Below are 26,485 nucleotides of genomic sequence, written 5' to 3'. Positions count from 1 at the left end.
AACACTTCTACAGCACTATGTCTATTCCTGCCAAGCGAGGCTAGAGAGGTAATATATATCCACACACACTTGGCAGTGGGTTGATCAAACAGGCCTCCAGTAGTGACAAGTGTGAGAAATGGGCCTCTTCGTCAAAAGCATTGGGTTGTTAAACCCTAGGCAAGGTTGTAGAGGGAAATCTGGTGTTTCAAATAGCTTGGTTCTAAGTTGTAGAGGATTTGATACGCTATAACTAATCCTTTGAATGGTGCCTAGAATTGATTGGTAGGCTGTAGTTTCCAAACGCTTTGCAAAGCTTATTCCACGTAGATCATGTATTACAACAATAAAAACAGAAGGGTTGTGGCACCTTAAAGACAAACTGATTTATTTTTAGGGTGAGTTTTTATAAATTACAATTTCACTTCCTCAGATAGATGGTGCATGATAATATAGACAGCAGACTTATATGCATAAAATACAGTATATAAAACTCCGGCCCATTAGCAATGTAATTGTCACCCTCTTTTCCCCATCTTACTTGCTTCCCGCCCCTCTATGGTATGCTCTGTGACCTATCTGTTCTGTTCCATATGCCTGGGACCGTGAGTTGTATCCATGAGCATTTTTACTGAAACAGAGTAACATGGCTACCTCACTAAAAACCACATACACCATGTTTTAGTAGGCCAAACCACATGTAACCAGCTTTGAAACAAGATATGATAAAATGTTTCCTCCATAAACTCATCCCTTCAAGTCTTCCTTGCCTGAGTCAACAGTTATTTGGTTTGATGCTCAGGCATATACTGTATTCTAAACAAAATTCTTCCTTTATTTTAGAAATAAATTATCCTTAAAGTGTACAATTTTTTCTATCATTGATGAATGCTACTTTTCCTGGCAAAAATCAGAATGTAAAGTGAACTGCTCAGAGAGCATTCACACTAATGAATGAATGGTGTAGAAGTTGAAATAAATAAATATCTACTCTTATCAGTTAATTTGCCCTCTCTCAAGGTCAGAAGCAGAAGATGGCAGACCCTGAAAGCACAGTCATAAACACCAGTGTGAAACAGGTAAGGCAATAGGAACAATTGAACAATAGTATTGAACTATGGTAGCAAGAGACCCTGGAGAATTCTGCTAGTCAGCGTAGCCAATATACGTTTATGTGTGTATGTATGTATTTGTTTCTATTCCTTCATTCTGGGGGGCGGGGGGGAACTAAACCTAATATTAGTGCAGAGCTAATGGCTTTGATTGATACAGATCACAGTAAATTGTGAGGCCATCCTGGGTGCTCACTTGTACAGTCAAATTGATTTTTCAGCCCATGTTGCTTTTTAAATGTGTACCTCCTCACCCTCACACACAGCCGGCTAAAAAATTAATCTGGCCATACGGTGGAACAATTCTATGAGGGCTTAACTTGGCATAGTTTCGTACTCTGGCATATCCTTTGCATGCCCCAAGTTTCAGGTTCATCCCCAGTTCAAACAATCTGTGAAAAGAGAGACTCTGCAAGACAGAGTAGACAGTATTGAGTTAGATGGACGAGTGGTCTGGCTGACTATAAGGCAGCTTCTTGTGCATTTCCACTTGTGTGTAGGCAATCTCTATTTTAAAGAGAGTTGAGAAGGTAAACATAACAAGGAATTAAGTGTCGTGAAGTTAAGTGTAGTTTTAGTGGGCCATATGTTACTGAGGTGTCCTTTGCCATGGAAGAATACATTCTGCACATGTGTAAAACTGTGTAGCGGCACGGCTCTTGGCAAACAAAGACCTAGTGGTTCAAAACTCTGGCCAAAACTAGTCTCTCGATTGGCTGAGTACTAACCAATGAAAGCCAGAGGCAGGGCTTTTAGCAGAGGAAAGTGCTCACCTCAATGTGGACAGTGGCTTTCCTGTGGCCAGAAATCATCTGAGGAATGAAGGGGAAGCCATATTTGGTATTTTGAAGCAGCTTCCTGGAGTAATCAGGAAGCTGCTTCAAAACAACTCTCTTTGTCAGTCTTGTGGCCTTCCAGATATTGTTAAAATGGAACACCTGTCATTCCTCGCCATTGGTTATGTCAGCTAGGCCTGATGGGGAGCTGCAGTCCAATAAAATGGTGAGGTACATAATGTCCGTTTAAGATCCTCACTCACAAGACAATTTCTCTGTGGAAATCTGAAAGGCTCCTTTTTCACTTGAAAGTGTATGTCAGTAGGAGGAATGGTTATCATCAGAGGGTAGTAATGGACAATACTGTGTAATCCTTACCATTGCAGTAATTTTGCTTCTAAAACCCTGTTCATAGTAGGGTTTTAGAAGCAAACATAGGGTTGCAGTCTGATGTGTACCTCACACGGGCAAAGGCAGGAGTACAGGGATTGGTTGAGTCTTCTTTTTTACTCAGTCTATTGAGCAAGCCTAACCTAGAGGTTGTTATAAATCCAATGTACCACACAATTTGCTCTGGTTTGTTTCAGTTGAGAAAGTTCCCTTCTAGCTGATTTCCTTGTAGTTCGCTCCTTGAGCAGCAAGAAACAATAGACTTGAGTCCTGACACCATTGTCAAGTCAGCCTGTGGTCTGATGGTAGAGGAGATGCCGTACTCCAAAATTTCACACCACGAGGCCTGTTATTTAGGTGTTAGCAGCACTCCATCACACCTCCACTACCCACTGAAGATACAGTATAATTATAAGGACAGCTTGGCTGAGTTGTCAGGCTGCAAATCTTCTGGGCAGTTAGATTTCCAAGCAGATGGAGGTATGGAGTGATGAGAGTATCTTATGATGGAATTACATTAAGTACAACTAGCATAGATTTGATGAGAAGGAAAATATGGAAGAGGAGACAGACAAGTGCTGGTTCCCATTCCTTCCATCACAGGTTCTCCTGCTTGATCCATCCTAACCAGATCAGGTCAACCTGCACCTTCTTCTTGTGTTTCTCCATTTCAGAAAGACCCCAAGGAAGCACTGGTTATTGCTGTGACGACAAGAGCCATTTTCAACCTGGAAAAGGAGCATGAGATCTTCTTGACAAAGGGCAAGGAAGAATACGTGAAGCATCAGAAAGCAAATGAAAACAACCCCTTGGAACCAGGGACAGCTTTTGCTTTTATTCAGGTAAAAGATCAGAGCAAACCAGCACAAAACATTTGCTGCCTAAGGCAGTAATTACAATGTGAAGCTAAATCGCAAATTGATTCATAGCCCTTTTCCCACCTATGTTCAAATCAAATGATCACACAGAGACTGTGGATTAGTTCAGTGCCAGTGTCCACACAGGCCCTTCAGTTCGTTGCAGTTTATCCACATCACAGCCCTTTTGTACTGCCTTCTGCTGATCCCTGACTCTCCTTTTATGGTTCATTGTAAAGTGGGTTGGCTCCTTTACAGTGTTGTTGTATGGTGCTAGGGAAAAGGGACAGTTTTCCAAAGTATTCCATAACATACAGATACTGTAGTTCAACACAGTTGATTCTATTTCATATCTTTTTTTTTTTTTTTTGTCTATGCAGAAGTGATCTAGTGCTAAACTGGTATGTCAGTGTAGTGATAAGGTGATCTAGCACTAAACTTGGTAGTTTTTTTTAAACAAAACTTTAAAAAACCTTTGAGGCAACTAGAGAGAAAGATCATGAGATGTTGGTGTTGACCAAAATATCACACCCAGCTTAGTACAGTATATCACCAGAGCAGCACCCACAGTCCCACCTTTCATCCTTTGGGAAAACGATAGAACTGATCACATGAGGAAAAGTCTGTCTGAACTGTTCTAGCTTGAAAAGAATTGAAGCACTCAATGGCATAGAAAAAAATTCAATGTAAGAACAAAAAAGAGTCAAACTGATTTGACTTGGCCTTTGCCTTGTGATTTTTAAAGAAAAGCAAATTTTTCTGCTGTATTCCCAGAATAAATCCACAGTATTTGACTGTGTATTTGCAGTTTAAGACAGAAGGAAAAAAGATGCCCCTTTATTTATTTATTTATTTATTTATTTATTTATTTATTTATTTGTTTGTTTATTTGTTTGTTTGTTTGTTTGTTTGTTTGTTTGTTTGTTTGTTTGTTTATTTATTTATTTATTTATTTATTTATTTATTTATATCCCACCTATCTGGTCGGTTAAGACCACTCTAAGCGGCTAACAGCCTGTTCTACCAAAAGAAGCTGCCTGGGCCAGCCAGAATCTTGCTTGGATACTGTTGATGATATAGACTTCAATGATTCTTGAGAGCCACAACATAGCTTAGGGAGTATATGACTGACCTGATGAAGCCCAGAGATCTGTCCTTGAACAGAGTGGAACAGCCAAGAAAGGGATGCTGCCTTTATCTTTATACCATCCAGCATCTGCTTCCTCTGTATCCAGAGGACAGTGACCATGATGGCAAGGGGTCTGGAAACCAAGCCCACTAAGTGCAGCAACTGAAAGAGCTGACCATGTTTAGCTTACAAAGGAGAAGTCTGAGTGGCTGAAGGGTTGTCACATGGAAGATGGAGCAGTCATGTTTTCTGTACAGAGAGTAGGACCTGAAGTAATGGATTCAGATTTCAAGAAAAGAGATTTCACCTCATTATTAGGAATTAGAGCTGGTTTGACAGTGAAATGGCCTGGGAGGGTGATGGACTCCCCTTCATTGGAGGTTTTTGAATAAAGCTTGGGTGGCGATTTGTAGTTGTGGATCTTGCTTCAACAGGGAGTTAAAGTCAATGGGCCATAATGTTCTTTCTAGCTATGATTTCTCCACGGCACTCATCTCAGTTTGCCTAGTAACAAGAATAAGCCTTCCCTAAAGAGTGTTAGAGAATGAGGCCCTTGCAGATATCCTCATCTTGAAGACAGTGTTTGTTCTGCTGGTGGTACAGATTCAATGTTTGCAACAGGAGGTAATTCACACACAGTGTAAATATGAACTTGTAATATGCTTTATGCCTATGTCTTTCAGGCAGGTTATCTGCCTTTATTGCAGTCCATTGGTAATGTGCAAGCACATTTTTCCAAGCAGTAAGAACTCCAAAAGTGTAGCAATATCCAGCTTTTCCTTTAGAATTAAATTACTGAAGGCTTGCTAAATTTTGGGTCCCCAGACGTTCTTGAACTGCCAGAAGCCTTCATCATTAGCTGTGCTGGAAAGGGCTTCTGGGAGTTGCAGTCCAAGAACATCTGGGGACCCAAGATTGTGAACCACTGGTTTAGGGGCTTCAAAAGAGAAAAGGCATCTATATGATAAAGCAAGGCCCTGTATCTTGGTTTTAGGAGAATTATGCTTTTTGCATTAAAAAAATTAAAATCAATTGTTAGTTGGGAGTTTCAAAGATGAGTGAAGGCCTATGTACAGTCCATGAGTGTTATGTTTCTCAGCCCCTGCTTTAGCCTTTCTTAAAGCTAACCTCCCTAACAATAGAAAGGATCATTAAAATAGTCTGCAGCAGTCTTGTTGGCTTGCAATCCAGATTCACAGGACTGAATGAGGACCCTGAATCCACCCCATCCCAAACCAAGCCGAAAACAGAGCAGCGTGTAAGTGTTTGTGATCATGAATTTTATATTTTATTTCGTTTTAAAAGCCTTACATTTTAAAAGCAGTTACAAAGCTATTTCTAAGATTGGGGGAGGAGAATTCTTTCTTCACAGCTCATTCCAGCACATTAGTATATACCTACGTCTATTTCAAGGGTAATGAATGCTCTTTCAAACCATCTCAACCGTATTTAAAACATTCCTTCTGTCTGTAGCCCAAAGATGTCATATCTTGTAACTCGTGTTGTAATTGCTGCCCACTAAAGGCCAGTATTTTAAGAAATCCGTAGTAATGCATCTCTAGTTTCTTACAGGCTATACAGTTTGTGAACAAGAAGCTTCTTGAAAGAGACCCGGAGGAGAAGAGACTCTTTGATGTCATTGTCCTCTCCAATAACAGTCCTGAGAGTGGAGTGCGGATCATCAACAACGCTAAACAATATGGTACGTTGCCTCCTCGCAGAGTCAGATGCCTCTAGACATGTGATCCTTCAAAGTGTGGCCTAGTATCCTTTCTCACATTTTATCTGTTCGGGCAAGGGCTTTAGATATGCTTGTGTGTTACTTCAGTTGTAAAGCACACAACGATTCTCTCATTGCCCTCTTTGTTGCCATTCCGTGGCTGGAAACCTTGCTGGTGTTCGTGTAACATTTGCCTGGCTTGCCCCAGCTACTTGCACCTAACTGGTAAGGTGGTGTGGCACGGCTCAGTTGCACCATTGGGCACATAACCAGTTACACATTTGAGACACAGCCCAGAATCTCATCAGTTAGCTGTAACAGGTTATCCAAATCTTGAACAAATGTCAATAGGACTCTGGCCAATGTTGTATGGATGCTTCTACATTCCTGGTATGTTAGAGCAAAGACCAATCAACCCACCCACTCTCAATAGTTTTTAAAAATTAGCTTAAGGGAGAAAATATACTTTAAGCATATAGGGCGGGTTTTCTTTTAATTCTAAACTTATTGTACTCATGGTTTTCTCCTGACAACGTAGGAGGCATTGGCTTGCTGCTCTGATGCAAGGTTAGCTCCAGCATTAGGAAGAATGAAGCAGCTACCTCAGGAGGAGATTATGGGGTTCTTGGGAAAGGCGGCACATCATTAATAATCTACAGTGGTGCCCCGCATAGCGAGGTTAATCCGTTCCGGATTAACCCTCGCTATGCGGAATCGTCGCTAAACAGGTAGGGAAAAGGTATTGAAACGCATTAAACTTAGTTTAATGCGTTCCAATACCTTGCTTACTTACCCGTTCAGCGAGGATTCCCCTTGCCGGCAGCCATTTTCGCGCCCTCGCTAAGCGAGGGCAGGGCGTGAAAACAGCTGCCGGCAGCCATTTACGGGCTTCCGGCGGCCATTTTGGAGCCGCCAAACAGCTGTTCGGCGGCTCCAAAATGGCCGCCGCAATACCCGATCTTCGCAATGCGGGTTTTCCCCATTGCGAAGATCGGGTATGTTTCCGTATAGCGATCCCGAAAAAGGGATCGCTATACGGAAACATCGCTATACGGTGCACTCGCTAAGCGAGGCACCACTGTATTTTTATTTTTACCCCTAGAGAAGAGGGTTGTGGTATTTTCTGTCTCAAGTGCCAAAAATACTTGGCTAGTTTTGGGCATAAGGTGACTTAAATTGGCTGTTGCTATGGGGAGAGTGGGGGCACCATCTCCTGCCCTGCCTCTACAGCAAGATCGTTTGGGTGGGCCTCGCCTGATGCCAAACTAATTCAATTGAAAATAAGACCATTTTTTGTTGTAGAAAGGGCTGTTTTTTTTTCTTTAAAAATAATAATAAGAAAAAGATGCTGTATGGAGTAGCTTCGGCCTGAGGGGGGGCTTCAACACAGCTGCCCATGCTAAAGTACTTTGCTGGGCATATTTTACTGCCTCAGAGATGATGTTGTCTAGGTCTCATGAGAGGTCTCTAGAACACTGGACTTCAGCTCCAACATCTACCCTTACCTGTACCAGAAATCCTGTCCATATTTACAAAGGGGCCCAGCCTGAGGGAGCACTGCTGTTTGTCTGATTACAGTGGAATGCAAAGGGACCCAGGCAGCCACTTGCAACTCTGATTGATTGATCGATCGATTGATTGATTTGATTTGATTTTTATCCTGCCCTTCTAGACAAGAGTCTACTCAGGGTGGCTCATAATACATTGTGCACAAAGCGGATTTAAAAACAATTAAATCTACAATAATAATATAATCAAAAAAACCAAGAAAAGTAAAAAATCAAGTATTGGCAGGAGGGAAGGCCTGCCTAAAGAGCCAAGTTTTTAATTGGCTCTTGAAAACACCCAGCAAGGAAGCCAGGCAGATCTCTGGCAGCAAGCTGTTCCAAAGTCGAGGGGCCACTGCCAAGAAGGCCCGGTTTCTACTTCTTTCTTTCCGGGCCTCTCTCAGCATCAGGCCCCTCAGTCGTCTTTCCTGGCTATAGCGAGTGACTCCAGTACATCTAGGTGGGAGAAGGCATTCTGCCAGGTATCGAGGTCCTAAACCGTTTAGGGCTTTGTATGTCATCATTAACATTTTGAAGTCAATGCGGAAACGAATGGGCAGCCAATGTAAAGCAGCCAGAATGGGAGAGATATGCTGGAATTTTCTCATTCCACTAAGTAATCTGGTTGCCGCATTCTGCACCATTTGAAGCGTCTGCATCAATCTCAAAGGTAGCCGCATGTAGAGCGCATTACAGTGGTCTAATCTCGAGATTACAAGCACATGGACCAGAGTGGTGAGGGCCCCGCCATCAAGATAGGGCAATCCGTCACAGATGGTAATTGGCGGAGCAGACCACTGATGCCACCTGGGTCTCCATGGTGAGCGCCGGGTTCAGATGTACTCCCAAGCTGCGAACCTCACTCTTCGTGGTGAGAGTCACCTCCCCCCCAAAAGAGAGGGAGTTTCCCAAGCTGCCAATGGAGGGGCCACCCACCCTCAGGACCTCTGTCTTGTCCAGGCTCAACCCTGATGAAGAGAAATTCAGTTTTCAAAGTGACTTCTGTATACTTCCCACAAGGAGGCCTCCTTAAGTATAAAATGTCCCACAGTGGCATACATACCAAAGAACATTATCTTTCTAGAAGCAGGAAAGATGGAAAACTCCAATTCCTATCTTCTTTTGTCTCATGAATGTAGAAAAATACGATATAATGTAAAGTCTACATGTCTTCCTTGTTCTCTTTTCCGGGAGTAAGGTGGTCTTCATATGCAATCTCATCTGCTTCTGACCAGCAAGGTTTATACGTACATGTTGCCTAGATAGTTGCATCTCTTTTGGTTGTTTTCTCCATAGTTCATGAGGATATGAGATGGGATGCTATGGAATTATGTAAGTTGAAACAGTGAGGGTGCGGTCCCATGTTCTGAGTCACTGAGTCATCTAGGTACAGTTTAACTAGCTGTATTCTTTTCACAAGGTTTGTCCAGGCGTTGATATCCATTGTTGAGGCTCTTCCTCAGTGTACATGCTGAAGGGAGAAGCAGGCACCTGGAACTGAGAGTTGGGTTTCAGCAGATTTATATTGTAGAGAGCCATTTGGAGTGCTCAGGTGAGGTACCTGGCTATGAAGCTCAGAGTTGTGAGTACAGGTCTGAAAAGCCAGCCAGTGTGGCCCTGGACAAACAACATAGTTCTAAAGCATTACCAGGAGAAATGACCAAGGGACCACTTCTTTACCTAGAAAATCCTGGAAAGGGTCATCATAAGTCAGAATTGACTTCATTATACATGACGATGTAGGAACTGTAGAACTGCCTCAAGCAAAAAACAAAACAAAAAAACACATTTCAAAAGACCTTCCCACCTCTATTGACCCTGGCTCCCTGAAACCTCTTTAAAGAGGCATGTTTTTGCATGCCAGTGGAAGGAAGCCAGAGAGAAAATGGAGGCATTCCTGATCCTAAGGGAGATTGTGTGTTCACATATAGATCCTTTCCCTTAGAGAACCATGGTTCTCCCTTCATGCATTTTAATACAGAGACAAATAGCTCTTGATACACTGATATAATGCATATAATGAAGTGGGCTGTCATAACTTTTAACATATGCTATCATAATTTTTTAAAAATATCTATTTAGAAGAGACAGAAAGTTTTCTCTGTGTTTGTATACACCTATATAGCTATCTACAGAGATGGGGAAAGTTTCTTTTTACAAAATACACAGATTCAGTTGCCAAAATACACAGATTCAGAGAATTGTGACTCCCAAAAGTTAAGATACCTTATCTCTAGTTATCTTTATTTCCCCCTCTGGCTCTATAGCCCTTTCTAGTCATATGTAGATCTGTGAAAAATACATTTCCTTTATGCATTTATATTTTTTTATGGGATGCTTTTTATGGCTGATGGGTAAACATATTGATATAGTATCAACAGCTAAATTGAGTGTGGATCTGTGGTTAGAGGGTGGAACTGATACTTAGTAGACCCAGATTCTAGTCTTCATTGAGCATTTAGGTTCACTGGCAACTTTGGGCCAGTCACTCTGCAGTCATCCAGATGGAAAAAGTGTGTATGGAGGTGATCCATAAAGAGATGCTCTTGTAAGTTTGCTGTGTACCATACCATCTGTGTACTTACTTCCCAAATAGAAATGAAGTGACTTTAAGAGATGTGTGTTCAAAACATACAGTAACCTATTTTTGCAAGCCTCTCCTAAGTAGGGCAATCAATCACTTGTTTCATAAACAAATTAAATGCAGGTGTTTAATTACTTCAGTCTATGTCTTTGCTTTTGTTTGTTTTTTAATTATTGTATATCTTTGTGAAATCTTTAGATGTGAGCTGTCTGACAAGGTTGGTAAATAAATACATTTTTTTAAAAAGGACTGCCTCAAGCATTACAGGAGGAACCATTCATAAATGCAGTGCTTTGAAAGCATAAAATACTTCCTTGTTCTTTCCTGCCATCCTCACTACTGGCTATACAGGCTGTTCCTGTGCTTTCCCTATATGAGAGTCTAACAAAAGCTCATGGGTTGGAAGGGCTAGAGGTGGCTTAGGCAGTAGCTAGGTAGGGGCCTGTAAATGCTGGTTCATGTAGGAACCTCAAACTTCTCTGTTAGGGACTGTGAGGGCTCGAATTTTGGCTCCAAATTCAATTCAAAGAAATCAGTAGATCTTTGTTGTTTCAAAACTGGTGTGGGATTTATTGGTGCATTAAACAATAAACAAGTGTCTGGAATGTATTACGAGTCCTTTCTCCTTCTGCCAACGGGTCCAGAAGGGGCTTCTATTTGTCAAACAGGAACGGGTTTCTATAACTGTTGTCCCATGGTCCTGGGAGATCAGCCGGGACCCCCGTCCTTTACGGTCTGCCTCATTGTGCCTTCCAGCAGGGGCACGGTCTCCTCATCCAGGTTGTCATCCCACAGGATCCGTCCATCAGGGTCTCAGTTCTCCCAGGGTCCTCCCTGTAGCTCCTTCTCTTCATCTCTCTTACTCTCTATTCCAATCTTTCTTTCCTTTCTCTCTCTACTCATTCCTTTTCCTCTCTCAATCTCCTCCCTCGCCTAGGGGGAATCTCCGCTCTTCTCCTATAATCTGCCTCCTCTTTTGGCACTCTCTATCTCTCCCATAATCCAGTCCAAGGATCCTGCATCCACACGCATTCCCAACCAGGCGGTAACTGGTCTTTCTTCCTCTCTACTTTCTCTGTCCCTGCTTCAAACTCCACCCTCCTCTTTCTCACTTACCACCTTTTATCCTTGAACCTCCCTGTGACGGCTGCGATGACGTCACCTGCCTATCAATGTTATGCTGGAGCTCATCTGCCTATAACAGGGCAGGAGGTGGAACTCCAGGAGGTGGAGCTATGTATATAAGGGGGGGAGTGAATGATGTGGGAGAGATTTGGGGATTTTTGAAGAGAGATTGGGAGGAGATAGAGTGTTAGGGCCTGTTTATTCAAGTTATGAGGTACTGTGCTAGAGTAGGTCTGAATGAGAGAGTGATTGAGGGGGATACTTTATTACATTGATTGCCTTATTTAGTTTCCACAGTGATTTACTAGTATTTATGTTTTCTCAATAAACAATCCTTTTTAATTTTTAAATCCATACCATTGTCTGATGAGTCAGATCAATAAGTGTGGTTGGTGGCAGCAAGTGTAAGTGTGAATGAGAGAGTGTCCTGACCATTGTGATGTGAAAGTGGGACGTCACACTCCCCTATCAGCACTTTCTGTATGTCTTCTGTCAGCTCTTCTATCACTGTCTCCTGCTGAGGTTCCACTGTAGGTTCTGGTACTTAGTTTTGTTGTTGAAGAGGGACGGCTCTCCAGTGAGTGGGGTATCCCTCTCACCCTCTGTCTCACAGGGACACTGTGCCAGAGGTTGTGAATGTTACTTTTTTGAACTGCAACTCCCAAAATTCTCCCACCCAGCCATGTGAACAAAAGTGATGTTTCTAAGCTTTGCTATGTATGTACTGTTTTCACCTGTTCCTACCTCTGCAAAAAAAACTGTTTCGTCAAGACCCCATCTTCATTCAGAATTTACCCTTACTGCTAATTCACTGTGGCAACAGGAAAGCTTTTAATAGCGATCTCGTGTATTCCCCAGTGTCTCATTACTCTGCAGAGAAATCTCTTTAGATGCAGATTTCTCCTACTGTCAGTAGGGTGCCATGTTTAGAGTGTCAAACCAGGGCTTGAGAGGCGGAGATTCTAATTCCCACCAAGTTATGAAATTAACTTGATGAATATGGGACACTCCCTGCTGTCAGTCTACTTTGCCTCACAGAGTTCTTCTGAGTATAAAAGTGAAGAGAAGGGGAGTTGGGAGTGCACTGTACTGAGCTCAGAGGAGAAAAGGCACGGTGTAAATGCAGCTGATTAATTACTTCAATCAATTTTGATCTGATTTTTGCTTCGCCCTGTGATTCTTCCTTTGTAGAAAGGATACTGAATGAGCCAGTTTACTTAGTTAGTCATCTACCATCTTATCAATCTATGTGAACGAGATGTTGTTTACTGTATGTTCAATATAGTTGCCATGCACCATGATGCTACTCCAGCTTGTCTACTCTACAGCACTTATTTCATTTTTTCCTAAACTGAATAGTTACAATAATTATATCTAGTTTGTTCTTTGAAACCAGAAAAATTGCTTTCTTAGACTCATGCTGCTATTCTCCTGCAGCTAGCATGTCCGGGAGGGTGGGGACGGACTTTTCCAATTTCTGTTTGGCTCTAGTGAGGAACTCACTGTTTTCAAGGCATAGGTTGTTCTAGCTGTGCAGGCAGTGTTGTAGTGACATCTAATGACAATTGTCAAGTGTTAAAAATGCAGGATAATTTTTAAAAAATATATTCAAGTTGAATTTGGTTTCAAGCAGGATGCCAATTTGCACAAGTCTGCACCTCAGAAAACAGCCAATTGTCTTAATTCCATTTCTCTTTGTCTGTTTCATTTTTCTTTGACAACACAAGGGTGAACACCACAATTGATGTCCAGCGGTGGGATATAATATAATCCAGTAAAGCCAAAGTTTAAAAATGAATTTTAAACCAAAGTTTAAAAGTGGGTATCTTGTAGTCAGAGGTCTACGGTGAAGAAGCGGGTGACTTGCTAGAGCTTTTGTGGAAAAGCTTAGTGGCGGGGCTTCTGAATGCAGATCTGGAGGAACTAAAGATAGGGAAAAATTCTTTTATGATACCTCAGGATTTGAGAGACCCAATGGCTAGCTTGAAATCCAAGGCTCTGAGAGAGCAGTGTTGGATAAAAGTGGGAAGCCAGGGTCAGAGCGGATCTGAAGTGATAGGAAAATAAAAAGCAGAGGCTTGAAAATAGAATTTGTTTTGTGTCTGGAAGCAATAAGACTGTCTCAGACCAAGAAACATTGTGGCTGGTGTGAGGCCAGATAAAGTGGAGCCATCTTTAGCTGCCGAGTGAGAGCTACATAGTACCCCAGAAAAATACTGGGAAAAGAAAACAGCAGTAAAAGTGTTTTTTAAAAAGGCCTGATTAACTCAGCAATAGAAATCAGTCCCTCTTATCAAGAAAGTACATACTTATGCCACCCAAAAGAACTAAAAATCCAGTAATGGAAGGAATTGATTCTCAAGAAGCACAAAGTTTACCTCAGGAAGTGGAGGGAAATGGAGGCCCTCTAGCTCCAGTGGAATGGGAGGAGACTGATGAGGGTGCCTCAGAGAGAGCAAGTGTTTTAAGCTCCCCAGATTTTGAAAAATGAAAACTAGAATAAGAATTTAAATTGAAGGAGCTAGCTATGAAAACCCAATTAGAGGAGCTAGCTATGAAAAACCAATTAGAATTGGAAAAAGCCAGGGCTGAAGAGAAAGCTCAGGAACTACAGCTCAAGGAATTAGAGATTAAGGAGAGAGAGAAGGCAGAGGCCAGACAAATGGAATTAAGACAAAGAGAAATGGGATTTGAGCAAGAAAATAGACAAAGAGAAATGGAATTAAGACAAAGAGAAACAGAATTTTAAATACAGATGAAACAATTGGAATTAGTATCTCAAAATAACAACAATAATAACAGTTCTAGTGAAGGAAATCTCTCAAAAATCAATCTAAAGAAATTTCCCCAATATAGGAAAGGAGATTACCCTGAATCTTTCCTCATTTCATTTGAGAGAGCGTGCTGGGACTTTAAGATTAAGAATGATGAAAGGTTGATAGTTTTGAGATCACAAATAAGTGGAGATTTAGCTGAACTTTATTCTCAGATGCCTCTGGAGCAGGCCAGAGATTTTGAGGCATATAGAAAAATGGTACACTGTATTCTAGATTTGGTATAAATCCAGAACACCTGAGAAGAAAATTTCATTCTCTTACCAAAAAGCCTGAAGAATCTTATGCCCAACTGGGGGCTAAATTGATTCAATGTTTGGACAAATGGATGGAATATGAGAAAGTCATTTCCCTAGACCAAATGAAAAATGTAATTGGTTTAGGACAATTTTATTCAGTGTTGCCAGGGGAATTGTGTTATTTGGTCAATGACAAAAATCCTAAAAATGTATTACAGGTGTCTGAACACACTGATTCCATTACTGAGATTAGAGATCCTTGATTTTCTAAGGTAAAAATTGGTAGAAAGGTGTGGGACAACAGGAGGAGTGGACACCCACCTGGTAGAGATTACCTCAGAAGTACCCAAACTACTGGAAGCCATTTTGGAGACAGACCCTCATCTCCAGAGCACAGTCATCTGAAACCTAATAACTCTGAGGGAAAAGTTAATAAGGCCCTTTGTTTTGAACCCAAGGCCAGTAAATGGTGTTATACGTGTGAAGAGAAAGGTCATTTTTGGGCTCAGTGTGAGACTCAAAAGACTAGGGGTTGTAATCAGCATAGGGGTGGAGATTCTATCCCCCTAAGAAAGTGTTTATGTACAACATAATGGAACAGCTAATATTGCAGTTGAAGCTAGCCGTGGAGCTGTTGCCATAGCAACACAAGTAACAGAAGAGTCAGAGAACCAAGGTGACTTCCTGTGGCCAGGGTTGTCCAGTGCCTTCTGATAGAAAGCAATCAGAATCTTCTACGTACAATGGACCCTCAACTTACAGATGGCTTGACTTACAGACTTTTCAAGTTACAGATTTTCCTGGCTGCAAAATTTAGGTTCGACTTGCAGCCGGAGAATTGACCTACAGACCAGAAAAAACCCAAAATGGAACAAAAACAGAACAAAAACGGCCGGTTACAGATTAATCGGTTTTCAAGGCATTGTAGGTCAATGGAGCCTCGACCTACAGACTTTTCGACCTACGGCCACCATCCCAATACAGATTAATTCCATAAGTAGAGGGTACACTGTAGCTTAGGAGATGTTATCTATATTAATAATAAGTATCTAGCACTCAAAGATTCTTGTTCACAAGTTACAGTAAGTCACCCTGATATAGTCCCTAAGGAAAATATGTTGGACAATTAAAATATTTCTATTAAAGGGATTGGTTCCGAAATAGTGGTGCTGCCCATGGCAAAAATACGAATGAGATATAAGGGATGGTCAGGAATTTGGAAGGTGGCCATATCCGATCAAATTCTTGCCCTGTGTTTAATAGGTCTGGATTGAGCTGAGCATGTGAAGAGTGTTTTTGTGATAACTCGCTCTCAGGGAAGGCAAATTGAAGCCACTGAGGGAAATGATGGAAATCTTCCTGAAATAAGAGAAGTGAGAAAGGCAGCTGATCTGGTTATTCTGAGAAACCCTAAGAATCTATCTTTCATCAAAGAACAAAAGGAAGACCCTACCTTAAATGAGTGCTTGGCGCAAGTTAAGGAAATTCCACTGACCCCTGAAAATCCGGAACAATATGCCAGTTAAGAGGAAAACCCTTAGACAGCAGAAATGGCTGAGGTGGTCATGTTGGAGAATCCTAATAATACTTCCTGTATTGATGAGCAGAAGAAGGATAGTACTTTAAATGATTGTATTACAAAAGCTAATGAGAATCCCCTTCCACTGACCCCTGAACACCCAGAGAGGTTTATAACTGATAAAAACCTGGTATATAGAGAGGTTTTATCAACACCTCATAGGAGTCAAGATGGACATCACAAACAATTAATTTCCCAAGGTAAAATATAGGGAAAAGTTGTTAGAAGTAGCAGAGCCAAGCATGGGTGGGGGTACTAATGGAAAGGAGAAAGGCTTGTGTGAGGACAAGGCCCAGGAAAGAGCATTCTGTACTGAGGACAAAGTGCTGAGGCTGAGACCCATATAGGGGAGGGAATTACAGTTAGCAGGGTCAGAACCTGTGGATTTGTTGCAGCAGAACTTGAGGGCTGGGAAGTCTAGTTGCTCTGCAGTTGCAAAAGCCCTTAAAACCCTGCAATGCAAACCCCTACCTAAGAAACCAAATATTAAAGATATAAAACCAGATGATGAAAATCTCAATGCATCTAAAATAAATAAAGTGTTTGAGATTACACTTAAAAGAAATGTGCCTGTGAATTTGGAGATGACCCATGATAGTGGTCCCCCACATATGGAGAACTTTGCACCAAATGTACCTGTGGGTGAATTTGTTGGTGAGGAGGAAGGCATAAGCCATAAGAGCTCAAGGAAGAACACATTCATAGCTGTGCTGGAGAAGGGGAAGAAACCGCCTAACCTTCCCACAGCTGAGAAAATTAAGCCACTATTCAGTGAGAGAACAGGCTTAACCCAGAAGAGGCAAGCTGATGACATCTAGTGGACTTCAGAGTGCCTGATGACTGCCAGTTAACAGAAGAGAGCACGGACTTCAAGATCTGCCTTTGTTGTGCCTGACTACAACCAGGGGTTCACAATCTGTGTGGATGCATCGAGCGTCAGATTTGGAGTGGTGCTGTGCCAAGCAGATGACAGCGGGAATCTGCATCCTATGACTCTGATCAGCAGGAAATAACAACCGTGTGAGAGACATTGGTCTGCTGTTGAGAGGGCATGCCTATTGACTGTTTGGACACTGCAAAGACTGAAGCCTTACATTTGGGGGAGGAAGTTCATCCTTTGCACCGACCCTTTCCCTCTGGTGTGGCTACAAACTATGAAAGATGCTAACACTAAGCTTGCAAGATGGACTCTGAACCTGCAAGACTTTGACTTTGAGATCTGCAGCATAAAAAGGGCTCAGAATATGGTTGCTGGTGCCTTGTCTCGAAGGCCAAATGACTAATGGATGGAAAAAAGAGTGTAATGTAGTATTAAATGTTCTGTTTGTGCACTAGTTATGAAATGCAATTAAAATGAAATGTCTCATTGAATGCTGATGAACTGAGAGGTGTATAGTGATGGGAAATAATAATGGTGAGTAGAGGTAATGTAATTTGTATTAATGTGAGTAGTGCAAATGTTTATAATTGCATTGATTGTTTTAAATGTTTAAAGTAATAAGTTTGATCTAGTAAATATGGTAATAGAGAGAATAGTATAAGGTACTGTATAAATATATGGTAAATATAATAGATTACATGTTAATATATGGTATATGATTTAGGACATAACTGGTAAGCATATTATAATTATGGTATTTTGTATGTAATGTTCCCTGTATGTTCCATTGTTCATAAGGGTAAACTATAAGGTTTTCGCTCATGAAACAAACCTTTTCTAGTGGGGAGGAATGTGACGATCGCCCACATCACTCATGCAATTCATAGTCATGAGCTAATTTGCATAAACCTATGAGAGGACTGGAGAGGCGGAGTCAGCACCTACATGAGGTTTGGCGGGAGAAGGAGGAGTCAGATAGGGCTGGTTAGTCAGAGAGAGTGGGAACAGATACTGAGAGAGATAGAGCTGATTAGGAAATTAGGTAGAGAAGATGGTAATGATATAGCAAGAGAAAAGAAGTATGTACTGAGAGAACTGTTGATTTGCTTATGTGTAATGTGCATCTGAGAAACTTCTGTTACTATTCAATCTGCTTCACTTCAATAAATAAGTTCTGTTTCTGTTTACAAGACAAGTGTTCTGATATACTGTATGTCATTTGCATTGTGGATTGAGGTAATCCACTGGTGGCAGCGAGAGGAAAACATGATGTGAGCCTTTGTGACAGAAGGAGAAGCAGGGCTCACAAGGGCTAATGCCACAATGGCTATCTAGTATATCTGCATAAACCCAACCTAAAACAATCAGGAAACAAAAAAGTTTGAAGAATCTGGTTTGAGGCCAATGAACATAGTGGAGAAATGTCAGTATTGTACAATATTTATATGTGATATTAGGGTTTAAAATCCTTAATTTCCAGGTTCCCTAAAGCATTGGTTCTTAACCTTGGGTTACTCAGGAGTTTTGGACTGCAACTCCCAGAAGCCTTCACCACCAGCTGTCCTGACTGGGGTTTCTGGGAGTTGCAGTTCAAAAGCATCCGAGTAACAAAGGTTAAGAACCACTGCCCTAAAGGGTCATCTTCATCCTTTTCAACTTACTTAAGATCTTTATAATAGGCTTTTCCTTCTGGTCTCCCATTATTGGTGATTTTTTGTGAGCACCATAGACAGGGCCTTCTTTGCAATAGCTCCAAAGCTGTTAAGCTTCCTGTGGAAATCCATCAAACTCCTTTTCTTTGTGCTTATAAGCATACACTGGATACACTGTAATTCTGGAATGCTTTTTAGGATTACCCTTCTTTGTGTGCTAACCTGCTTTTTGTTTCTTAACTGCCCTTGTTGTCTGAATAAAATTTATTTTATGGACTTTTAACATTCATTTATTGTAGAATTTTTATGCATTCTTATGTTTATTTTTAAAGACAAGGGAAGAAATCCTGTTCACACAGCTGTGCTGCATAAGGCCAATCCTGCCCCTGCTGGTTTCAGCAGAGCTTGAAAAAAATGTTTGTGATACAATTTTCTGTGCTTCTTGTGAAAGGGTAGCTTTTTAAAGCTCTTGCTCTGAGTGTTAGATATCGTACAGCATCAAGAGCTCATTGTATGTCCCTTTACTGTCGCCAGTATAATTATTTGTTTATTTCTGCATTTTTAGGTCTGGAGATCTCCAAATTTTGCTTTGTCAGTGATGAAGATTCTACCCAGTACTTGAAAAGACATAATGTGAAGCTTTTCCTCTCAGCTGACAGGACAGATGTGTGCAATGCACTTCAGAGAGGTTTGTGTCTTACTTTATTCTTTCATTTTCTCTGAGCCAAAATACTTATTCCTACATCTTGTTGCCAGCTCTCTGTCTATGTGCCTTGGATCCAACATACCTCCTTCCTTACATCGTGACATATATTTTGTGAACCACCCTCTTAAGGAAGGCATGTGTGCACTACCAAGTTCAGCCAACAAGGGCACATAGAGAAACAACACCTGAAGAAGTGAACAACAGTCCACAAAAACTTATGCCAAATCATCATCATACTAGTCATTGTAGTTATCATTATCATCTTAAAACTGCAGAGCTGGAAGGGACCCTATGGATCATCCAGTCCAGCTCCTATCAAGAAGGCACAGTGGGGAATCGAACACCCAGTCTCTGGCTCTGCAGATACCTAAACCACTGAGCCATACAACAGAATAACATTATATTTATTTAATTCTTTTTAAAATATTGTAATAATATATTGTTTTAACTTATAAGTTTCTTTTAGTTAAAACTTATAGTTAACTTATAGTGAAAACTTTTAAGTTTCTTTTAAGTTTATATAACTTTCTTTTAATACTGTAAATGTCTTAGGATCCCTTTTAGGAGAAAGGCAGCAAACCAATCAATCAATCAATCAGTCAGTCAGTCAGTCAGTCAGTCAATCAGTATCCTAGTCTGAAAAGTCTAGCAATCAACAAGATAAATCAACTGCTTGTTGACTTCACATCCTCTTAGTGTTTCTGCCCTGCTCCCCCTACCATAAATCCTGAGACTGGCTGCTAGTGTTGAGCACTCCAAATCCCTGTTAGGGTCGCTTTATTTCAGTAGACTGTTGTGGCAAGGTTGGTTATGAAGGAATTAAGAGGAAGAGAAATACCCACAATGTTCCTCAATGCCTCAAAAAATCACTGCAGACCTGCTGAGAAACATTCTCCTTTTTCAGCTAGTTTGGGGGACAGGGAGGGTGGGCTTCTGTCTCTCTTCTTGGTCCTTCCTGTAACCAGGGTGATGGCTCCATCCACCTGTCGTCCTGCCTTTTGGAGTCTGATGGCAACAAAAGCACACAAACAAACGAAATAATCAAAAAGCTACCACACTGTAAATCACCGTGACATCAGTTATTACATAGGGTGTTGTGAGGAGGCCATGCAGCTGTGGTGCATCTTCTCAAATCATTTCCATTGTGTACAAAACAAAATGCAGGACCTCTGCCTCCCTTTAAGCTTAGTTCCTGGAAGATAAATTTATGCTAGGAACCACAGCATTAATTGTAGCCTCCTCCATACCCTGTCAGTCACCATGTGTCTCTTCTGAACGGGTAATATAACAGTCTGTTCATCACACAGGAGTCTCAGCGGCACTCATCTTCCAGCAGGAGATACAGGCTCCCACAATGCAGCTGCGGGTGGTCTTTGATGGCGATGCAGTGCTCTTTTCTGATGAGACCGACCGGGTCTTTAGGGAAAGGGGGCTGGAGGGGGCCATAGCGTACGAGAAGAGTATGGAATCTGTGCCCATGGGAGAGGTAAGGCTATGCGCTTTCTTTCTGAAAAGGTTTTGTTTTCTGCATGCTTTACCTTTCTCCTCAGCAGGTTCATGTCTTCCACCCAAATGCATTTGCCCAAGGTTGAAAACGTCTGAAGCGCGACTCTGAATAGCCTACTCCTCCCCACCCCCCTTGTTGAGCTGAGGAGAGAATCTGGCTTTGTGTTCATTGCACTTAGAATTCCCTTCTTTTATTCAGCCATCACTCCCAGCCCCATCGCTGTCATCAAAGCTGATGTTACAGTGAGCAGGGCTCCTTCAGGAGTTACATTAATTTGCTGATGCAGTCACGAGTTGCAGATTAGTTTGTTTTTGTTTAATGGTTAGGTTATCCAGAATTCATTTGTGACTTTAATGTGCAGGCAGGCAGCTTTGAAGAAATGGATTTTGGGAAGGAAAACCTTTCATCACTTGCTAACTGTAAAACCAATGTCTTGTCCATTTTGCCACGAAGATTATGACTTTTCTTTTTTCTTTTAGTTTCATATTTTCAGTTCTCAACTGCTTTTATTTGTTCATTTTGGTTGTTATGGTATTTGGTTGTTATAGCTGCTTTAAGAGTCCTTGTGATTGAGAGCTGGTTCATAAATATAAAATAAAATGATACAAGGATGCATTATAAGTGAGCTAAGTTAGCATAGCTGGTAACCCATGGAAGGAGTCCACCAACCATGTATTGAGGCCAGCTATGTATTTGGCACTCTAACACGGACTTTGTAGCCCCAGGTAGGCAGTTCCAAAGAAAAAAAATTCATGGGTCCATCATGGTTAGGATAGAAGTTGGGCCGGAAGGAATATCCACATTAGGATTTGATGGTTCACAATGGACAGAAGCCGAAGAGCAATTAAATAAGTTTATACATGCATGTTCATTACCTGAGTCCTTATGACTGAGCAAAAGGAAATTGTGTGTCTGACAGTTTTACCTATCTCCTGATTTTATTTTATTTTTGTATAGTGCTTGGACAAAAATGAAAATGAAAAACAAAGTCCTAGTACTAAATGAGAAATCAAATTATAAATTAGTTTTTTTAAAAAAATATATAAACACGGTATATATAAACTGAAAAATTGTTTTTACACCCCCTCTTTGAACTATGTCTGAAATGAATTGGAACATTTCAAAAATTCTCATTAACTTGTTTCCACAGTCACTTCTTCAGTACTGTCACTTGGATAAAGTACTACAATTGGGGGCACACATTTATTATTCCTATTACTACTATTATTTGTAATTCATGGAAAATATAACTGAATCTCATTCTTTCTCTCTTGATGAAACCATTTTATTTTGATTTGTTTTCTCCATCCATTCTGTGGTATAATACAACTCCTCTCTAACCTACCATATTCTGTAGGGCCCACTGAAAGCCTTTGCTCTGCATCTTGGGAAGATGTGCAAGAAGTTCAATCAAGAGGACTCCCCCATCCGTACCTACTTGGTAACAGCCCGTAGCGGTCGAGACATGGGCATCCGGGCCATCAAAACCCTTAGAGAATGGGGTTTGGCAATTGATGAGGCATTCTTCATGGATGGAGCTCCAAAAGGACCCATATTGTCCAAGATCCAGCCCCACATTTTCTTTGACGATGGTCTTCACAATATCCAAGGCGCCCTGGATGTTGGCATTCCCTCTGCACTGGTCCCTTGTGATTGCAGTACAGAAGCAAAAGCCCACCGTACCATGTGAGGACTATGTAAAGTTTCTGGCTGAAGGAACAGTGGTGCAATTCGGAATGTACTCTTTTCACATTTTGTGTGAGAGAGGACAGAAATGTTGTGTGATGTGGACAATGCCTTGGATAAAGGAGAAAAGGAAAACATGGCTTCCTTCAGGTTTTGCCACTCCCCAGATGTCATCCAATAACTATGATGCTGAGGAACCCTGTGCCGTCTGCCTCAGTATTCTTCTTCTTCCCTCCTCATCCCTATTTCCTTTTGTGTCCTTTCATCTTAAATTTTAAGTCCCTAAGTGTCTTTTCTTTTAAAGACCAATATGGAAACTACTCAGAGGGCCTTTCCAGATGTAGAATGGCCTATAATTAATATAAATAAATTCCTGTGATTTTTTTTAAAAGTTAAATAATGAACATCACTTAACCTGAACAGCAGAAAATTCAGTTTCAGTTTCCTAATACCTGATTAGATCTTGAAGTTCCTTAAGCAAAGTGACAGCTTAAGTCATCTGCTTTGGTTAGATCCCAGTAATCACCCATTACGGAATGGAACCAAAGTGGAGCAAACTTATCCACATTTAAAAAACCAACAATATCGCACACACGCACACACACACACACACACACACACACACAGAGAGAGATCAAAAAGTGATGGCTTCAGAATGGTAAAGAGTTCCACCTGTGTAGCAGTTACACTGTACCTTTTTTGTTGTTGCCATCATGTTGTATCTGATTTATAGCAACCCAAAGAGCATTTTCAAGGTAAGTGAGATATTTAAGGAGCGGATTTATCAGTGCCACTCCTCCAATCAGTTTCTATGGCCAAGCAGAGATTCAGATGCACTTCTCTTGAGTCTGTCGAATTTTTACACTGGCTGCCATGCTCTGCCTTTAACATTATGCTAATTAGAGCTTGGCAATCTCCTTTTAAAAAGCTGTTAGTTGCAGTTTTAGTTCTAGTTCCACCAAGTAGCTACTTACCGTTATAATTTTAATTTTTAAAAAATCAGACTTTGATTTCCTGTTTGAAAAGAGTAACTAAAATAGTTTTACTTTTTCAAAATCCAGATGCTATAGATTTGGCCAGTGGCTGGTGATCAGAATTCATCTCTCCAGTAAGAAGTGGAAATAGTGGTGCACATCAGAACAGCTTGAGTCTTTCCTCCCACATGCAAATCCTCAAACTGCTATTCACCTTAGAAGTGAAATTTCCTTGATTCCAAAATGCTCATGAGCACATGATAGCAAAGGATGTAACCTTAGAATAATCTTAGAACTCCAGAGCTGAAAGGGACCCTAAGGATCACCAACTCCAGACCCTGTCAAGTAGGCCCAGTGGGGGAATTGAACTCCCAATCTCTGGGAGTCACAGCCAGATATCTAAACCACTGAGCTATCACAACAGTTCATTCCAGGGTGCTTCAATTTTTAACAGGAAGTATACTATTTGCTTCTTAGGTGGAATAATAATCAGCAAGAATTATTGCAAAGAACAGTTAGCAGAACCCCCAGAGAAAGATTGGGCAAGACTGTGTACATAGCTCTTATATTCAACCATGTCCAGTAGTAACTTGGTCTTACAAGCTGCGCCTGACACCTCCAGCTTTATTCTGCCAGAAATTTCTAATGAAAAGCAAGACAAAGACTGTTCAAAAGCAGGATCAAAACTGACCATCCCATTCTCTATCCAGTAGCATTCACTAGAGGGCAGCACAGAACTCTATAAAAAAGCGGGAGAACAGTCTTTGGTATAATGCTTTCCTTGACATCATTCATCTCTCTGTTTGCATATAATGTATTTTTTTATGTGAGGGAGGAAGGAGTCTTCAAACATGTACACAGGCTTTGCTTTAAAAATCTTAATGGTATTTCTCAGTTAGCCAACATAAGTAAGAATTCACACATGGATTGGTAATGATTCTGCACAGTGCCCTTGCCATGTACCATGTACAGTGGTGCCTCGCTAGACGATAATCCGTTCCATAGAAATCGCTGTCTTGTGAAAACATCGTCTAGCGAAAGGCGTTTCCCCATTGGAATGCATTGAAACCCGTTTAATGCATTCCAATGGGGGGAAATAGTCATCCAGCGAAAATCTCCCATAGGGAAGCCACTTTGTGAACCGCCGACCAGCTGTTTAAATCGCTGTCTTGTGAAGCATCGGTCCCGAAAACACCTGTTTTGCAAAGAGCGCCCATAGGGAAGCCATTTTGCGGAGCCGCTGATCAGCTGTAAAAATTGTCCTCTTGCGAAAAACCGGTCCACGAAGCGTGGACCATTGTCCAACGAAATCCTCCATAGGAAAAAACATTTTTTGAATCGCTATAGTGATAGCAAAAAGTCAACGTCTAGCGAAAAAACAATTTTGCGGGGTAATAGTCTTGTGAGGTACCACTGTACTGCACGCACGTCATGTATTCATGCTGCTTTATGTAGACGATGCTGTTTTATTATCATTAATGTGTGGGACTGAGAAGACTCTTGAGGGAACTTTCTTCCTACTGTAATCGAGAGCAGTTAGTAATTAATTACCAGAAGACCAAAGTTCTCGTGGTCAGCATAAGAAGAGTGAAACACAATTGGGTTATTAATGGTCATCCTGTAGAGCAAGTTTCCAGCTACAAATACTTGGGCATAATCTTTCATGACTTGGGTTCCTGGGCCCCCCACATAAAGCATGCAGCACTGAACGCTCGCAAAAGTGCAGCAGCATTAACAAGGTTTTTTCTCACCAAAGGGGGTCACCACATCCCCTCAGCCGTTCAGGTTTTTAAGGCTAAAGTTGTTGCTCAAATGCTCTATGAGTGCCAATTGTTTGCTTTATCTGACCTCCGTCCTCTTGAGGTAGTTCAAACCAAATTGTTGAGATCTATCTTTCTAACTGTACCTCTCTGTATACCTAATGTAGCCCTTTGTTCTCCTCTGAAGGCCTGGCACATATGTCATTTTTTGACTCCTTTCAGTCGACTGGAAACTCCAGCACACAAAAGAAATAAGGCAAATGGGTTTTTCCACCAACACTCTCTTGGCGATGGGTCGTGCCAGTGCCAAAGCAGCACTCAAACAAAGAAATTGGGACATAGAACTTGAAGAGCATGTGAGCCAGTCGGGCAAACACAGTGTTGTTACTAATAATGCCTTTTCAATATCCTCATATCTGACTAGCACAATGACAACGAAGACCAGAAGAGCCTTCACATTAGTGAGATTTAATGTTTTAACCTGTAAGCTCATGGAGGGAAGACTTCAACATATACCTATCTCGGATTGCCTGTGTCCACATAACATTGGCCAAGTGGAAACTGTGTAGGCCATGTTTTACTGTGCTGTCTTTTTACAGAGATCTACACACTAACCTCTTGAGTCCAATTATTCTCAAGATACCCAGGGAGACCTGATGAATTTTACATCAAGCTACTTCTCTCCAATCAAGACTCCCTTATTACACACTCTGCAGCAAAATTGTGTGCAGCAGCCATGGCACAGCGCTCCCTTGTAGTCTCCTGAGGTCACAGATTGATTGGTTTTAGCATGAGGGTGGTTTATTGTCGAGTGCAAAGAAATTTTGTGCTCCCAACCGAAGGGACAAAATGTTTACAAATATGTATGAAGGATTCCCTCTACCCCAAAGAGCCTGTCCAAACTAGTTTGCCCTAGATGATCCAATGGGTCAAAGGATGGCTATGAAAATTGCTGTAACTGATTCTCCCCAAATACTATAATTAGTACACAACTAATTATCTGTTGTACACTCTTCTATTTGTGTTTTGTATATTTTAGACATATAATATGTTTTACGAGCTGGTCACTTGACTGTAATAAATAAATACAAAGAGTAGGCCCGAGTAGGCCACAAATATCTGTTCTCCAGGACAGGGGAATAATTAGGAGAAATGGTTGGGGAACTGCCACTGATACTTTCCAGCATCAGTTTCCTGAGACAGTTGCCTCACTTTGCCTAACAGCAGTGCCGGCCCAATTTATACCAGCTGGAGCTTTGCTGCCATACATACTCTACAGATAACAACCATGTTGCCCCACAGATTTATTATTAACTGCTAATTATTGATGTCATTGCCAGGTGACAGCTACCGTGAGACCATCCCATCATTGATGGCAACATCTCTATTCAGCTGTTCTAGTCCCGCTCTAGGAGAGACTCTGCTGCAGAAAGTCAGAGCTACCGCATA

General features: G+C 41.3%; 1 protein-coding gene across 2 annotated transcripts in view; it reads left to right on the top strand.

Moving 5' to 3' along the window:
• The window catches only part of LOC110076563 (cytosolic 5'-nucleotidase 1A), a 33,203-nt gene extending 7,093 nt beyond the window's left edge, over positions 1–26,110 (top strand). The window contains exons 2-7 of one of the 2 annotated variants that reach the window (XM_072985660.2): positions 1,000–1,058; positions 2,932–3,099; positions 5,816–5,945; positions 18,969–19,091; positions 20,417–20,595; positions 21,974–26,110. In XM_072985660.2, the coding sequence (XP_072841761.2) occupies positions 1,014–1,058; positions 2,932–3,099; positions 5,816–5,945; positions 18,969–19,091; positions 20,417–20,595; positions 21,974–22,306 (978 nt within the window). In that variant the 5' untranslated portion in view covers positions 1,000–1,013 and the 3' untranslated portion in view covers positions 22,307–26,110. Of the gene's footprint in view, positions 1–979; positions 1,059–2,931; positions 3,100–5,815; positions 5,946–18,968; positions 19,092–20,416; positions 20,596–21,973 lie in introns of both variants that reach the window. The other variant, XM_020788817.3, reaches the window with a different exon arrangement.
• Positions 26,111–26,485: the final 375 nt, after the last annotated feature.

The sequence above is a fragment of the Pogona vitticeps genome, chromosome 1, assembly GCF_051106095.1.
Source record: "Pogona vitticeps strain Pit_001003342236 chromosome 1, PviZW2.1, whole genome shotgun sequence".
NCBI classification, from domain to species: domain Eukaryota; kingdom Metazoa; phylum Chordata; class Lepidosauria; order Squamata; family Agamidae; genus Pogona; species Pogona vitticeps.
The sequence above is the reverse complement of the archived record's forward strand: the minus strand, read 5'-3'. Positions and strand labels throughout refer to the sequence as shown.